The sequence below is a fragment of the Delphinus delphis genome, chromosome 2, assembly GCF_949987515.2.
Source record: "Delphinus delphis chromosome 2, mDelDel1.2, whole genome shotgun sequence".
Lineage (NCBI taxonomy): Eukaryota > Metazoa > Chordata > Mammalia > Artiodactyla > Delphinidae > Delphinus > Delphinus delphis.
In genome coordinates this window covers 73,974,737-73,990,666 of record NC_082684.1, presented here as the reverse complement: position 1 = coordinate 73,990,666, position 15,930 = coordinate 73,974,737, and the positions used below count along the sequence as shown (strand labels likewise).

Here is a 15,930-nt window from a genome sequence, read left to right as displayed (position 1 = left end):
GGTGCTCTTTGATAGGCTTAGAGAGTCTCGTTTTGCCAAATCAGCATCCAACATTGTCCCGCCTTTGACTGTAGAGAGCTACCCGCACGCTGATTGGCTAGGCTACCCCACTTCGGCTCTTGATTGCAAGATGGCTGCGTCTGTTACCTCTGCCTCCCGCCCCTACAGGCCCCGCTGTGCCACCTGGGTGGTGCCCGCGCCCCTCATCTGGTGTCTCCCCGAAACGCGGAGCTTCGAATGTCGGTACGTAGCGGACAGCTTGGCTACAACTATGGAATGAGTGGATTGGTACTCTAGAGCGGCTTTGTCACTTACTAATAAGCCGTGTCACTTTTGCAACTGCAGGTTATCTGGCCCTTCCTTTCCTCAATGTAATGACTGCAGAAACAGAGACGGCATTGGCTGAAGGAGGAGGGTAAAGGTCAAAAAGAATTTTATTGACCCATCCTTCCCATAATGTCCTGTAGTATAATTTCCTTCGCCTTAATGCCTTGGAAGCGTTTTTGCCCCTCCCAGCCCTTGAGAAGGAGTCCAACCATTTACCCATAATTTTCCCAGTGAAATCTCATTCTCCCTCCAGGTGTGCTCTGAGCTGAAGAAAGGGTTGTGCCTTTCTTCATTCCCTGACCTCAGCCTCAGAGCTTTCCCCCAGTCTCTCCAAAGCCTGATTATTCCTATAAGGGCTCTGCCCAGATGCCACCTCTTCCAGGAAGCACTCATGACACCTCCAGATGGAAATAATCTTGTGAAATTCCCCAATACAGGTTATTTTCATGGCTGTCATGGCATGTAACAGTTCCCACCCTGTTCTTTAGGATGACTTCCTAAGAACAGGATGCACCTTTAATTCATCTTCGTCTTCCTGGCACCCCTCCCTTTCTCATCACCACATTCATTCACATTTAGTGTCTGGATATAGGCGACACTCAGTAAATGTCTTTGAATGAATGACACACACCAGAGGTTATCCACACAAAGTATAGGTCATTTATTTCCCTTCTAACCCTGGGCTCAGTACATAGATGGCTTCTCTTCACCCTTTGGGTTGACAATTTTCTCCAGGTTGCTGCTTATAATATGGTAAAGCTCAGCCTGGAAGAAGGCCAGAGGGCAACAGTCAGGTTCTTGGCCTTTCCCCTGCGCCCCTCATCCACCTCCCTAAGGGGCTTACTCCACACTCACATAGAAGGCCCTGAGGTCCAGCACCATGGCCCTGAGCTCTCCATAGGCTGCCTCGTCTCGCTCATGCACCAGGGCCCGGTAATCCATCTGGGATGTGGAAGGCAAAGCTGAGTCAGCCCCATGGAAGGTTGGGACATTAGTCTGGTTTCCTCATACAGGGAATAGGTAACTTGAGGAATGAGCCCCTTCTCAGCCAAGAAATGGGATCCCAGAGGATCAAACAGAGAAAGGGGTCAAGGTTTTTGAAGCCTAAGTCAGTTTTCCTGGGCTTAATATTCTCCACATTGGGAAGGTCACAAATGAGACAAAGAGGACCTCTATCCCCCACTTTCTCATCACCCCCCATCCCCAGCAGCCTCAGCTAAAAGGCTGGTGGACTGTCCACTTACTACATGGGTCTCCTTAGAGGCCTTGGCCACAGCATCCCCACGTTCTGAGAAGTACCTGCCAGAAGCAAGAGGAGTAACCACAGGAATGGATGTTCAGAGAGAGGTACTCCCTCAGACCCTTCCCAAAGCACCGCTTCATCCGATAGGCATGCCCAGCTTTGGGAGTCCCAAAGAAATGTCCCTGCAGACCCCGGCGCTGGCCTTCCAGCTGTCCTTACTTGGAAATGGTTGTCTGGAAGGCTTCCACTTTGGTCTTGACTGCATTTACCCTCTCCAGCACCTTTTCCTGTGGAGACAAAAGAATGGAAAGCAAAGACAACCCTTCATCTCCTCCCTCCTTCACTCACCGTCTCCCTCCTCCTCCCAGTTCTTGTCTAGCTCCTATCCCTTACTCCCCAAGTCTCTCCCTGCTGTCAGCATTCTCACACACCCTTTCTCACCTGGATTGCCACCCCAAAGTCATTTCCATCCTCAATTTTGGGGATGAGGTGCTGGATCCATGTGATCACCTACATTAAGAGATATCATGTAGGAATCATTCAACAAACCCTCTATTCTGATTACTGCTACTTCCTAATAATAGGTACATTTAACTGAGTACTTATTATATGGCAGGCACTGTGCTATGTATTATATATCTCATTTAATCTTCACAACAACCTTTCAAGGTATATATATATATATTTTTTTGCTTGTTTCAAAGTATATATTCTTATTGTACCCACTTAACAGATGAAAAAACTGAGTCACAGGATGTCTAAGTTACTTACTTAAAGTAACCAGTTAGGTAAGTGATAGAGTCAGGATTTGAACCAAGGCAGTCTCCCTCTAGGGCCCAAGTTCTTAAACCAACTCACTGTATCATAGCATCTGTACTCTGTACCTGGTACAGCAGTAGGTTCTCAGGTTATAGAGGTGGGTGTAGCACAGTCTAATTTGGGGATATCATTGTGATAGAGAACAAAAGGTATCTAAACCCAAGGTACAGAAGGAAGCTTCCTATTTGGGGAATAGTTTCCTAAGTGAAGGAATTGAATCTCTGAAGGAGACCAGGGCCTGGCCTTGCTCGTTTTCTCTGTCCCCCAGTTCCCAGGCTTACCAGAATGCATTTTTCTTTGAGAGTCCAGACTTCTGGCTTAACCAGGGCAAGCAAGGCCAGGACCTTCTCATTCCCAGGGAGAAAGCCGCACTTAGGGACTGTGAGAAAGAGGGGACTTAGACCCTTTCTCATCCAGTAGTCAGTGTGCCATTTCCCTTTTCCTAGCCACCCCTTCCTCTCTTACCCTCTTTCTTCTCTTGCTTATCTGTTTCCATCTAAGGAAAAAAGGGGAAAAGTAGCTTTAGAAAAGTCATGGAGGTTGGAGGGCCACTTACACTGGGTTTATAGCCCAAGCCCTACACCATGAGTGCCTCACCTCATCATCCTTGGGTGGAGGGTCTGGGATGGGGATGTCCAGCGAGGCCCGGAGAGAAGTCATGTCAGTCACGTTGAGGGAGTCCTCCTGCACAGAGCTCACTGTCAGGGGCTGCCCAACCTCTTCCCCTCAACCTGAGTCAGAGCCTTTCCTCCACACATCCCACCCAACCTCTGCCTCCTAACCTAGGCTCAGGCCTCACACTATCCTAATGTTCCCAGTCCACCATTTGCGACTGATCTCTGCATTCGGAGCCCAGTTGTTAGCTAGAGAGGGTGGATGGAGAGGAGAGAGGCCATGGGATGGGGCAGGAGGGGTCCACACTACTCACTTGCAAGAGCTGATTCAGGTATATGATTTTCTGAGGTAAGAATCTGTAGAGGAATTCCTCAGCCTGTGGGTTACATTGCAAGGGTCGGAATCACAGAAGACGTTCAGTGAGATGTCTGAGAAGTGGGACTGGAAGGGCCCTTGGAAATCATTGATTCCAGTACTTATAAATGAGGGAACTGAAGCCCTGAAAATTGAAGGGAATTCCCCAAGTTGGGATGCAGCAGAACCAAGGTTAGAACTGTGGTATTCCTGCTTTGGGGCCATGGCTTTTCCCTCCACACCAAAAGAGGGGAGAGGAAGTGGTGGAAGTGCAGAAGGTATTAAGAGGGGTACAGGTAAAAGCAGAGATCAATAATTAAGAGCTTATCTTAGATGGAGGCTTAATAAGTGAAGTAAGGCGCGGATGGAGGGTGGGTTTGGGGATCAGTCTGAGAAGTTGCAACCCTCAAGTATTGGCCTAAGGTTCTGGGTCAAATCGCTTGAATCCAGAAGACTTACCTCCTGGAAAAGATTTTGCCTGAAGACATCCACCTGCACAGAGAGCGGTACCCGGATGTTGGTTAAGGGTCTCAGTTGTCCAGAGTAAGATCCCACCCCCAATAGGATGCCCTCCAACTTGGCTCAGTCCTTCCCCACCACATGCCAGACTTCCCTGGAAGCCCATGCTCAGTGCAGAGATTGTCCGGAGGGCACGAATCTGGTAATCCCCGGGCAGAAGTGAAAGCACTTAGAGAGGTTGGGAGATTTCTCTGGCACGGCCTTGGTCCCTCGGAGCACCCAGTTTGGCCTCCATTTAGGAGGGCTCCTCGGCGCCTTCCTGGCCTCCCGGTCCCCCGTTACCTGTTTGCGGGCTTCCCCGCTCAGGCGCACCCCACAAGGCTTGGCCATGTTGCTCCAGTTGCTGCTAGGTCTCCGGTCTCCCTGTTCGCCGCCTGGGCTTTCGCTTTCACTCCCCACGTCCAGGCCCGCCCCCTCAGCCCCACCCCCTTCCTTCTTTTCCCCCTCCCCCTGGAAGGCCGCCGCAAACCGTAAGGAGCCCCTCTGCCATTCTCGGCCTGTGAGACTAGAAGAGGCGGTGCTGACTCGGTCACAAACCCAGGGGCTGTCCGGGGGAGGGGCTAGGACAAGTGGGACCGGCGGAGATTGAACAGGGGCTGTCCCTCGGAGAAGGGGAGGGGCTTAGAGAGAGGGGGAAAGAACCGTCCGAGGACTGTCAGGGTTGGGGTGAGAAGGGTGGGAGAGTGGGAAAGGGGGTGTTAAGTGGTGGGGCTCCCCCAGGAAGGCTTGACTGCGGGGAAGGGCCAGAGAGGGATCAGAGTGGGCGGGAGAAGTAGTAGGAGGGAGAAGGGACAGAGGATAGGAAGGGAGAAGGCGCGGGGGCTTCCTCCCGGAGGGCGCCCTATCTTCAAGACTGACTGGAGAAGGGGCTTGAGTGGGGCTCAGGCAGGCCAGAGTTGAGTCCCCAGCTGAGTGGGATTTCCCCTGTGGGGTCCCGGATAGAGAGGAGGGCTTTGAGGGGAGTAAAGTAACCCCGTACCAGGGTCTATCCGGAGAGGGGTGGGACCAGCCTGGACCAAGGAGGGGAAGAACGCCAGAACAGGGTTTGCTGCCTAGGCGCTCTGGGGGAGGAGCCATGGATTATTTATCATTATCATTGGCTGGGACCCTGGGCCACGCCCCCCGATTTCTTGGCCTCCGCCCTTCCTCAAGCTTAGACCCCGCCCCTTCCCCTGAATTTGGGTTGCAGTCCCGCCCTCTTTCCTAGTACTTCCTGTTCCCGCTAACCCTGGCGTTGGGCCCGGGGCCGAAGAGTGACCGTGCCGTGAGTGACCCGGGGCGTCCGAACCGACCGGGTCGGGCCGCGAAGCCAGACCCCAGGCGCTACTGGCGGCGCTCGGACCGCGCACAGCCTGCGCCGGGTCCCGTCGGACAGCGGGCTGGGGCTGACTCCTGTCTCAGGATGCCGGGGGAGGAGGAGGAGCGGGCCTTCCTGGCGGCCCGCGAGGAGCTGGCGAGCGCCCTGAGGAAGGATTCCGGGCAGGCGTTTTCGCTGGAGCAGCTCCGGCCGCTACTGGTCACCTCTCTGCCGCCAGCAGCCCGCTACCTGCAGCTGGATGCTGCACGCCTGGTCCGCTGCAACGCTCATGGGGAGGTGAGGCCCGGCCCGGGTTGGGAGGAGGACAGAGGACCTGAGGCCGGGTTGGGGCTCACAGCTCTCTGCTCTCTGACTGCTCGCAGCCCCGAAACTACCTCAACACCCTCTCCACGGCCCTGAACATCCTGGAGAAATATGGCCGCAACCTCCTCAGCCCTCAGCGGCCCCGGTACTGGCGCGGGGTCAAGTTTAATAACCCTGTCTTTCGCAGTACGGTGGATGCTGTTCAGGTGAAGCCCCTGGGCCCCTAATGGGAGAAGGGAACTTAGCCTGGGCTGGGGATTGACTAGAAAGGGCCTGAGGCTGTGCTGAATGGTTTGAGGTCCAGCCCTATTGGGAAGGGGACCTGCTGGGCGGTGACTGGTTTGAATGTGTGGCAGGGGGGCCGGGATGTTCTGCGATTGTATGGCTACACAGAGGAGCAGCCAGATGGGTTGAGCTTCCCTGAGGGCCAGAAGGAGCCGGATGAGCAACAAGTTGCTACAGTCACACTGGAAGTACTGCTGCTTCGAACAGAGCTCAGCCTGCTGCTACAGGTGAGGTATCTCTAGTCCCAGCCTAACAACAAAGCCAGTGTGGGGACTCCCATGCTGCTGAACCATAGGCATAGTCCCCACAGTAACTTAGGATCTCTCTGTACTTTTCACACTGTGAACGTTGGGGGACCAGGGCTTTGAGGGAGGGCCTTGTTCCAGGGCTCTAGGTGGGAACTCCTCTTACCTTGTTTGCAGAATACTCATCCAGAACCACAAGCACTGGAGCAGCTGCTGAAAGACAAGGTTGAAGATGATGTAAGGAAGGCAGGAATGGGGCTCTGGGGCCTGGCGAACAAAGGGAACCTGTTGTGGGCCTCTGTCCCCAAGCCCTTGCTCATTCCCTGTCCTTTTTCCTCAGATACTGCAGCTCTCAGAGTTTGCCCCCTTACTGAGAGAGATTGATCCTGGCCCCCTCACCACACCCTCTGCCCCAGGTATTATTGTCCTATGTTGGGGGGGTGGGAATGCTAGTAGATCATACTGATGGAAATTTCCTGTCTTCTTGGTTATCTTCCTTTTGTATAGATTAAAATTGTTTCCTTGGGTTGAAAAAATATGCTGAAAAGTTGTCTGTGATTTGTCCCCTCCACAGCAGATTCAAATGTAACCTGGTCTTTTTTAGAAAGATGTTCTATTTTTTCCTGTTCTCCAGCCTCCATTCCTGGTCCCTGCTTCCTCTGTGGTTCTGCTCCAGGCACATTGCACTGCTTAGCTTGTAAACAGGGCTTGTGCCCAACTTGTGATTGCCTCTTCCATGGACACCCAGACCGTGCACATCACCTCCGCCAGACCCTGCCTGTGGCCCCCCAGGCCACCCACCTGACCCCCAAGTGAGAGGCCTTTTCTCCTGAGTGGGAGCGAAATTGAGAGAACTTAAAATTATTTGAGTATCTACTATGTGCTGGATTCTGTGCTAAAGACTGTCTCATAGAGAGCAAGCAGCCAGTTACTGCCTTCCAGGAGATCATAGATATACATGTCAAGCAAGTAGCAGTCATAGCAAAATAGATTATTTGGGTGTGCAGATAGGTAGTAGGAGGATGCAGCTTAGTCAGAAGGATCAACCCAATCAGTTGGTAATATTTTAAGCACCTAATAGGGGTCAGACCCTATGTTAAGAATATTTACCAGCCAGATATGGACTTTAGGCTGTCATTTAAATGTTGAAGAGGCTATGGGTATGGCAGTGTTCCAGACATGTGCAAAGGCCAGAGCCATGTGTTGTCCTGCAGGGAATGAGGGATGCCCATGGGTAAGGGTCCCAGGCAGCCCCTCAGCAGGCCGTGTCTGCTTTTCCATTACAGCTTACCTGCCTCAGCTCCACCACAGCCTCAGTCAACCTCCCTGCCGGCCCTGGGAGACAGCTCTGTTTCTTCCCCTGATCCTGCAAGTGCCCGTCTTCCCTGGCACTGTTCTGCCTGCGCCCTGCTGAATGAACCTTGGACAGTACTCTGTGTGGCCTGTGATCGGCCCCGAGGCTGTAAAGGGTTGGGGCTGGGGATTGAGGGTCCCCAAGGAGCTGGGGGCGTAGAACCCGAGCTTGCACGGGGTCACTGGGCCTGCCAGAGCTGCACCTTTGAGAATGAGGCTGTGTTTGTGCTGTGTGCCATGTGTGAGCGACCTCGGCTGGCTCAGCCTCCCAGCTTGGTAGTGGATTCTCAGGATGCCGGCGTTTGCCTGCAGCCCCTTCAGGTAACCTGTTCCTGGCCTTCTCAGCTCTTTATTTGCACCTGTTACCACAGGCCATTCTCTACTTCTTCATCCCCTATTTTCCTTCAGTTCCCCGGTATCTTCCCCCCAGCTTCCTATATTTCCATCTGGAGCCTCAGCCAACCTTCAATGGGATAATTCTTTCTGCCTTCCCAGCAGGAGGATACTTTGCTCTCCTCTGCTCAGACTCCAGTGTGGTACTGCATTCACTGTACCTTCTGCAACTCGGGCCCTGGCTGGGTGTGTGCTATGTGCAACCGGACCAGCAGCCCCAACCCAGTACAGCATACCCCTCAGCCCCTTGCCAGCTCTTTGGAAGAGCAACTCCCTGAACCAGGGCCTCCACGATGCCTCAGTGCCCCCCTGGCCAGTTCCTGTGGGGACCTTGAGAAGCAGCGCCAAGACAAGATGCGGGAGGAAGGTCTCCAGCTAGTGCTCAAGATCCGGGTGAGGATTTGGGCCTGGGATAAGCTTGTGGGGGAAGAGAGAGGCTGCAGTTGATTGATGCAAGTTCTCAAAACCTGTCATTGTTAGCAGCAGCTGCCTCTTATTGAACCCTTCCCCCACGGCAGGCATCATGCTGTGTCCTGCTCACGTGATCCATGATCCATGACAGCTCGAGCACTGTCAGCATTTTGGTTCGGGCTAAGGGTGGGTGGGGTGTGCCCTTCCTGATGGGCGCCCTGTCTGGGCGGGACTGTGCCTTAGGAAGGGGAAGCCGGAGGCGCCTGTCCAGAGGAGGTCTTCTCAGCTCTGCAGTACTCGGGCACCGAGGTGCCCCTGCAGTGGCTGCGCTCAGAGCTGCCCTACGTGCTGGAGATGGTGGCTGAGCTGGCTGGACAGCAGGACCCGAGGCTGGGTGCCTTTTCCTGTCAGGAGGCCCGGAATGCCTGGCTGGATCGTCACGGCAACCTGGATGAAGCTGTGAAAGAGTGTGTGCGGGCCCGGCGGAGGAAGGTAGCAGCAGCTGTGCTGGAGCGGGTGCAGGATTGAGGGCTGTGGATCTCAGAGCCTCTCACATTCTTCTTCACTCCTTCTCACCCCTCCCAACTCACAGGTGCAGGAGCTCCGGTCCCTGGGCTTTGAGCCTGAGGAGGGGTCTCTTCATGCCTTGTTCCAACATGGAGGTGACGTGGCACGAGCCCTGACTGAGCTACAGCGCCAGCGCCTAGAACCCTTCCATCAGCGCCTCTGGGACAGTGGTCCTGAGCCCACCCCTTCCTGGGACGGGCCAGATAAGCAGGTGCTGGAAGGAGGTGAAGAGCCCACTTAGTAGGGCTGAGGGCAGGCTGAGGGGTAGGCTCTCTGCGGTCTGACAGCCACTTCTTCCCTCTCCACCTGAATCGCCTTGCAGAGCCTGGTCAGACGGCTTTTGGCAGTCCACGCACTCCCCAGCTGGGGCCGGGCAGAGCTGGCACTGGCGCTACTGCAGGAAACACCCAGGAACTATGAGTTGGGGGATGTGGTAGAAGCTGTGAGGCAGAGCCAGGACCGGGCCTTTCTGCGCCGCTTGCTTGCCCAGGAGTGTGCCGTGTGCAGCTGGGCCCTGCCCCGCAACCGGGTAAGTCCCTCCCCACTGCCCCTGGCCTTAGAATTGCTCTGTTCCCTTTGGATCCCCACTCTACCCCAGCCCGTCTCTGATCTTGTCTTTTGCTCTGCAGTTGCCCATGTGCCCCTGAAGACTTCTGGGAAGGGGAGGGCAAGAATAGGCCACCTCCCTCTCTTTTTTTTAAATGTTCTATTATGGGAAATTTCGAACATGCAATAGTAGAGAAAACTGTATAATGGATTCCACTCTCCCTCCCCCCACCATGTATTCATCATCAGCCATTATTAATGGATGACCAATCTTTACTTCATCTACACATACATAGAATTCTTTTTTTATTTTTATTTTTTGCGATACGTGGGCCTCTCACTGTTGTGGCCTCTCCCGTTGCGGAGCACAGGCTCCAGACGCGCGGGCCCAGCGGCCATGGCTCACGAGCCCAGCCGCTCCGCGGCATGTGGGATCCTCCTGGACCAGGGCACGAACCCGTGTCCCCTGCATCGGCAGGCGGACTCCCAACCACTGCACCACCAGAGAAGCCCCTACATAGGATTATTTTGAAACAAATCTCAGATGTCAGATAGTTTATCTGTAATATTTCAATATGTATCTCTAAAAGATAAAACTCTTTGAAAATATAACCACAAATACCACTGTCACACCAAAAAAATTACCGTTATTTAATGTGATCATCAAATACCCACTTGGTAGGAATAGGCCCCTCTTATCTCCTGAGCCCCTTCTGACTTACTCTAGGTCAGAAGTGGCAGTTCTTTGGCAAAATACAGCCCAGTTTAGTTAGGCTGGCTCTGTATGTTTTTTGTTTTTACTCTTTATTTTAAAATAATTGTAGAGTCACAGGCAGTTATGAAAATAGTACAGAGTCCTGTGTGCTCTTTATCCACCCCCTCCCAATGGTGACATCTTGTATAATCATAGTGCAATATCAAGACCAAGAAATAGATATTGGTACAATGTCAACTAGACCGCAGGCTTTGTTCATTTTGTGCATCAGTGTGTATGTGTGTAGTTGTATGCCATTTGACCCCACATGTAGATTCATGTAACCACCACCACAATCAAGATACCACAATGCAACCCCCTTGTGCTACCGCTTTATAGTTGGAACCTTCTTCCCCTCCTCCTGTCATATGGCAGCCACTAATCTGTTCTCCATTGCTATAGTTTTGTCATTTCAAGGATGTTGTTTGTGTTTGCTTTTTTTTTGGCCACGCCACACAGCTTTCAGGATCTTAGTTCCCCAACGAGGGATTGAACCCGGGCCCTCGTCAGTGAAAGTGCGGAGTCCTACCCACTGGACCACCAGGGAATCCACCACCACCACCACCCCCCACCCCACCCCCGGCTTTTTTTTCCTTTTTAAATTAACTTTTAAAAAATTTTTATTTTCTACTGGAGTATAGTTGATCTACAATGCTGTGTTCGTTTCAGGTGTACAGCAAAGTGATTCAGTTATTGTGTGTTTGCTTTTAATTGAATGTGGATGCCTTTAGAGGGCATTCTTCCGTTTACCTTAGGTCTCACCATTGTCTGTTTTTTTCCATCTGAAGGTCTTCAGACATTTAGGTTGCCCGCCCAGTTGTTAATTAGACCCCGGTTTCATAGCAGACACCTGGCTACTGCCCCCCCTCAGCTGGCAACTGTAGCTTCTTACCCTCTTCCTTCCCTTCCCCTCCCCTCCACCAGATGCAGGCTCTGACCTCCTGTGAGTGCACTATCTGTCCCGACTGCTTCCGCCAGCACTTCACCATTGCCTTGAAGGAGAAACACATCACAGACATGGTGTGCCCTGCCTGTGGCCGCCCCGACCTCACCGATGATGCACAGCTGCTCAGCTACTTTTCCACCCTCGATATCCAGGTACTGAAGTCCCTAGGACTCAGGGTGCCCTGGGCTTTGAACAGGAGCCTTGCCCACCCGCCACTTCCACATCCTGTTCCCAGCTTCGAGAGAGCCTAGAGCCAGATGCCTATGCGCTGTTCCACAAGAAGCTGACTGAGGGCGTGCTCATGCGAGATCCCAAGTTCTTGTGGTGTGCCCAGGTCAGAGGCCTGCCCAGAGCTGCTGACCGGAGGGACGGGTGGGGAGTGGTGCCTGGTCAGGCCTCAGACAGCTTTATGCTCTTGCACCCACAGTGCTCCTTTGGCTTCATATACGAGCGTGAGCAGCTGGAGGCAACATGTCCCCAGTGTCACCAGACCTTCTGCGTGCGCTGTAAGCGCCAGGTGAGGCACATCCATCCTTTTGGAAATACCTGCTGAGCCACCGCAGGTACTGTTAGACGCGGGGTGTGCTGGAGAACAGAACAGACATGAGCTCTGGGCTCAAAGAGTTACAGGCTAGCCAGGGAGGGAGGGAGGAGGGGTGAGGGAAGGAGAGAGAGCAGAATTATACATCGCCGTGAGTTCTATGAAGAAAACAAATAGGAATCTGAGGTTAGGAATAACAGGATGGACCTACCTAGTACACAGGATCGAGAGGTTAGACAAGTCTTCTCTGAAATGGCTGGATTTAAGCTCAGGCATGAAAGTTAAGAAGAAGCCAACTATGCAGAGAGTATTTGGAAGAGAAAGAACAACACATGGAAAGGCCAAAGTCAGAAAAAGTGTTGTGTGGCTGGAGCCTCAAGAGCAAGGGTGAGAGCGGCTGGCGGTCGGAGAGGAGCTAGCTGCCAGATCAGGAGAGGCCGTGAGGCCAGTCCAGCAAGGGATCGGCCTTTCATTCTACAACTGAGCAAGGGGTGATGCTCTCTCATTTACCTTTAGAAAGTTTAATATTTGATACCAAAAAGTTGCATCTGTCTTTTTTTTTAACTTATTTTAATTAATTTATTTACTTATTTTTGGCTGTGTTGGGTCTTCGTTGCTGCGTGCGGGCTTTCTCTAGTTGAGGTGAGCAGGGGCTACTCTTTGTTGCCGCGTGCAGACTTCTCATCGTGGTGGCTTCTCTTGTTGCAGAGCATGGGCTCTAGGCGCGTGGGCTTCAGTAGTTGTGGCACATGGGCTCAGTAGTTGTGGCTCGCGGGCTCTAGAGTGCAGGCTCAGTAGTTGTGGCACACGGGCTTAGTTGCTCTGCGGCATGTGGGATCTTCCTGGACAAGGGCTTGAACCCATGTCCCCTGCATTGACAGGCGGATTCTTAACTACTGTGCCACCAGGGAAGTCCCTGCATCTGTCATATAAAACACCATAATAAAATGAACACCTGCGACCTTACCACCAAACCTCCAAGCTAGAACACTCCCAGTGCAGTTGGTTACGTGTTCAAAGGCACACTGGCTGCAAGGTGGAGGCTGAACCATAGGGGAGCAGGAGTGGAGGCATAGAGACTAGGAATCGAGACGAGACCTGACCTGGCCCAGAGTAAAGGTGGTCAGAGTAGGGATGAAGAAAAGGACAGGGTTGAACTAGGCTTGGGTGGTGGAAACAAGACTTGCTGGTGAATGTTTCGGGTGTGAAGAGATGAGAGAACTAAGGCTGGCCCCTCGGTTTGGGATTTGAGCAAACGGTGGATGGCAGTGCCATACACTAAGCCAGGGACCGCTGGATCTGAGTGGAGGGGCCAGCAAGAAGGGCCTAGGATAGAGCTTTCATGGGAAGCTCGTTTCCTTCTGGCAGTGGGAGGAGCAGCACCGAGGTCGGAGCTGTGAAGATTTCCAGAACTGGAAACGCACCAATGACCCGGAGTACCAGGCCCAGGGCTTGGCGATGTACCTTCAGGAAAATGGCATAGGTAAGATTGCCTGTTTGCCCAGTAATCTCTCATTGCCAGCGGCTCTCTTCCTGAGGGCCTGAGGAGCAGTGGCAGCCCGAACCCTGACCTGCTGTCCCTTGCAGACTGCCCCAAGTGCAAGTTCTCGTACGCACTGGCCCGAGGAGGCTGCATGCACTTTCACTGCACCCAGTGCCGCCACCAGTTCTGCAGTGGCTGCTACAATGCCTTTTACGCCAAGAATGTGAGCCCAGAGAACGGGGATGGAAGGGCTAGCTGGGTGGGGCTGCCATCGGGAGTGAGGGAGTGAGGGGTGGAGGCCGTTGAGGAACACCCAGGGGAAGAAGAGAACAGTGGGGGGTAAAGCACCTCTCTGTCCTCTCTCCCCTTCTGCTTGCTCCAGACCCTCCAATGTCTCATCTCCCCCACCCCTACACCCCTCACGCAGGGGTTCCTGAGAGGCCAGGACCCCAACAGTCTCCAACTTCCCCTCTCCCATCTGGGTTTCCGCCAGAAATGTCCAGACCCTAACTGCAGGGTGAAGAAGTCCCTGCATGGCCACCACCCCCGCGACTGCCTCTTCTACCTGCGGGACTGGACGGCTCCTCGGCTCCAGAAGCTGCTTCAGGTCAGGGGCGGCCAGCCTGGCTGGTTTGCCAGTCACCCAGGAGAGGAGGCAGGGCACAGGGTGGCAGGCAGGGAAAGGCCTGGATGCCGAGAAATCCAGCAGGCTGGCACCAAGGGAAGCTAACGCCCATCCTTCTGCCCTCCTCAGGACAATAACGTCATGTTCAACACAGAGCCCCCAGCGGGGGCCCGGGCAGTGCCTGGAGGTGAGTGTCGGGCCTGGGAGAAGGCAAGAGGAGGGGCTGGGCTCCCCCTGTGTGATGGATGAAGGCGAGGCTTGGGTCTGGGGTTGGACCAGGACGCAGGCCCATCCTGTGCTTGCTTGTTGTGCTCTTTGGTGACTCAGCCTCCCCAGGCTTGTTTCTTCCTCTGTAAAGTGGGGACCATATCCACCTTGCAGCCAAGCTGTTTTATGTGAGGCCACATTCAAGCACCTGGCACCTCGATGCTAATTTTATTGTCCCATTCCCAAAGGATAGTGATTCATTAGTTAACTCACTGACTATTTAATTAAAGACTTACTAGTTGCACTGTTTAAGGTTCCATGAGGGCAACAGAAAGATGTTATATATGATTCTAATCTGCCCCACTTCTTACCATCTGTGTAGAGTAAGACCTTCACAGAATAAGCTAACCTCGCAAGAGCTAAATCACAACCAAAAGAGCTGTCTCAAGGGAGTATATGATTATATGGGCCAGAAGTCAGCTTGGCTAAAAGCAGGGACAGCAAGGTCCCTGCTTCTGTGTCGGAAGTGGTCTGCACGGTGGCATCTCTGGCACAGCTGTTAGAGCAGGGGCTCCTGTCCTCAGTCCCCTCCCTAGAGGCTACCTCCCGTGCCTCCATCCATATCCTAGTTCTCCTGGGCCTTCGTGGTCAGTGGCCCCCTCCGGACAAAGGGACCCTTCCTTCCCTTACCCCTAGGTGGCTGCCGAGTGATGGAGCAGAAGGAAGTTCCCAACGGGTTCCGGGACGAAGCCTGCGGCAAGGAGACTCCTGCTGGCTATGCCGGCCTCTGCCAGTGAGTGCCAGGCAGGGCGTGGAGCACGGCGTCGGCGGCACAGGAGCACTGGGGGTGTGCCTGGGCAGAAGAGTGGGTCTCTGCAAGCAGTAGGTCCTGCAAGAAGTGGGAGGGAGGGGCCTCTCTAGGCGAGGGCACAGAAAGGTGGTGTGCACAGATTGGCAAGGGCCCACAAGAGCAACTGGCGAGGGGTGTCGGTCTTGTTCATCTGAGTATGCTAGTGCCCAGCACAGTGCTGGACACACTCAGTTGATATCAGTCAAACTTCAGAAGAACAATATTCCACCCTCTCATCTCCCCAGGGCGCACTACAAAGAGTACCTTGTGAGCCTCATCAACGCCCACTCACTGGACCCAGCCAGCCTGTATGAGGTGGAGGAGCTGGAGACGGCTGCCGAGCGCTACCTGCATGTGCGCCCCCAGCCGCTGCCTGGGGAGGATGCCGCCACCTACCACGCCCGCTTGTTACAGGTAAAGCCTCCCCCAGCCTCACCTCTGACCCCACTCTCTAGAAGTCCCCTGTCCAGACTGTGTCTGAGCCCCAGGCTTCCAGTATCATCATCTTCTCTCTCCTTCTACAGAAGCTGATAGAAGAGGTGCCCTTGGGACAGAGTATCCCCCGCAGGAGGAAGTAGCTGAGGGCAAGGGTCCCAATGAAGGTCCCGTGATCTGACTCCCCGGGAACACCTCCAGCACCAATAAAGAGGCATTTCCTTGCCCAGGCTTCTTGGTGGTCCTTCTTGCTTCCTGACCCCACCATCCTGGGGCACCAGGGAAAGGGGTGTGTGTGAATGGAGCTTTGCTAAAGGCCCCCTGCAGCCTGCCACCTGACCCTCTCTGGACTCAGGCAGAAGCAATTGATGCTGTGGGAGGCCAAGGGCAGCCCTCCCCATCCAGCCACCTGGCCTGGGCTTCCTCTTTCCCTGCATCCTTTCTTCTTTTATTGAATTCAGCTGATATTTGGGGGTGACCTAGTAGGTACCAAGCAGGCATCGTGGGGGAACACAGATGCACAAGTGGTACAGAGCTATCCAGAGGCCCCAGGCTAGACTCCGGGACACTGCGGCCTCCCTGGGGAAGCAGCAGTGTCATAGAGGTGGTCTGATACAAGCAAGGAGTATCTTGAGGGAGGAAGGGGAATGAGCCTGAGGCAGTAGGTCCCTCCTCCAGACTCTGACCGCAGGATTCCTACGATAAGATTCTCAGATGCTGCTTCCCCCTAGTGGTAACCAGTTACCCTGCAACTCGGAGACCACGTGATTTCGGGGAAAAGAACCTCCCTG

The 15,930-nt window shown here is 53.8% G+C and overlaps 2 protein-coding genes across 6 annotated transcripts; one reads left to right on the top strand and one right to left on the bottom strand.

Moving 5' to 3' along the window:
• Positions 1-964: 964 nt before the first annotated feature.
• On the bottom strand, positions 965-4,294 carry PSME2 (proteasome activator subunit 2). Of its 2 annotated transcripts, XM_060003482.1 has the most exons (11): positions 4,160-4,293; positions 3,818-3,850; positions 3,318-3,380; positions 2,987-3,073; positions 2,855-2,885; positions 2,671-2,768; positions 2,012-2,080; positions 1,790-1,857; positions 1,572-1,626; positions 1,183-1,269; positions 965-1,092 (listed from the first exon to the last, which is right to left on the bottom strand). In XM_060003482.1, exons 1-11 carry the CDS (start codon positions 4,205-4,207, stop codon positions 1,012-1,014), a joined length of 720 nt encoding a protein of 239 aa, XP_059859465.1. In that variant the 5' UTR covers positions 4,208-4,293; the 3' UTR covers positions 965-1,011. The 2 variants fall into 2 exon arrangements, with proteins under 2 accessions (XP_059859465.1, XP_059859466.1); XM_060003483.1 differs by lacking the exon at positions 3,318-3,380 and having other exon boundaries at positions 4,160-4,294.
• A 705-nt stretch (positions 4,295-4,999) lies between these two features.
• Positions 5,000-15,608, top strand: RNF31 (ring finger protein 31). 4 transcript variants are annotated; one of them, XM_060004801.1, is made up of 21 exons: positions 5,000-5,471; positions 5,558-5,704; positions 5,855-6,010; positions 6,206-6,265; positions 6,369-6,444; positions 6,663-6,840; positions 7,315-7,702; positions 7,877-8,167; positions 8,429-8,677; positions 8,778-8,963; positions 9,243-9,281; positions 10,977-11,150; positions 11,234-11,332; positions 11,426-11,515; positions 12,908-13,022; positions 13,127-13,245; positions 13,405-13,629; positions 13,777-13,834; positions 14,551-14,647; positions 14,950-15,118; positions 15,229-15,608. In XM_060004801.1, exons 1-21 carry the CDS (start codon positions 5,280-5,282, stop codon positions 15,280-15,282), a joined length of 3,162 nt encoding a protein of 1,053 aa, XP_059860784.1. In that variant the 5' UTR covers positions 5,000-5,279; the 3' UTR covers positions 15,283-15,608. The 4 variants fall into 4 exon arrangements, with proteins under 4 accessions (XP_059860784.1, XP_059860782.1, XP_059860781.1 ...); XM_060004799.1 differs by having other exon boundaries at positions 5,008-5,471; positions 7,880-8,167; positions 9,075-9,281; XM_060004798.1 differs by having other exon boundaries at positions 5,009-5,471; positions 9,075-9,281.
• Positions 15,609-15,930: the final 322 nt, after the last annotated feature.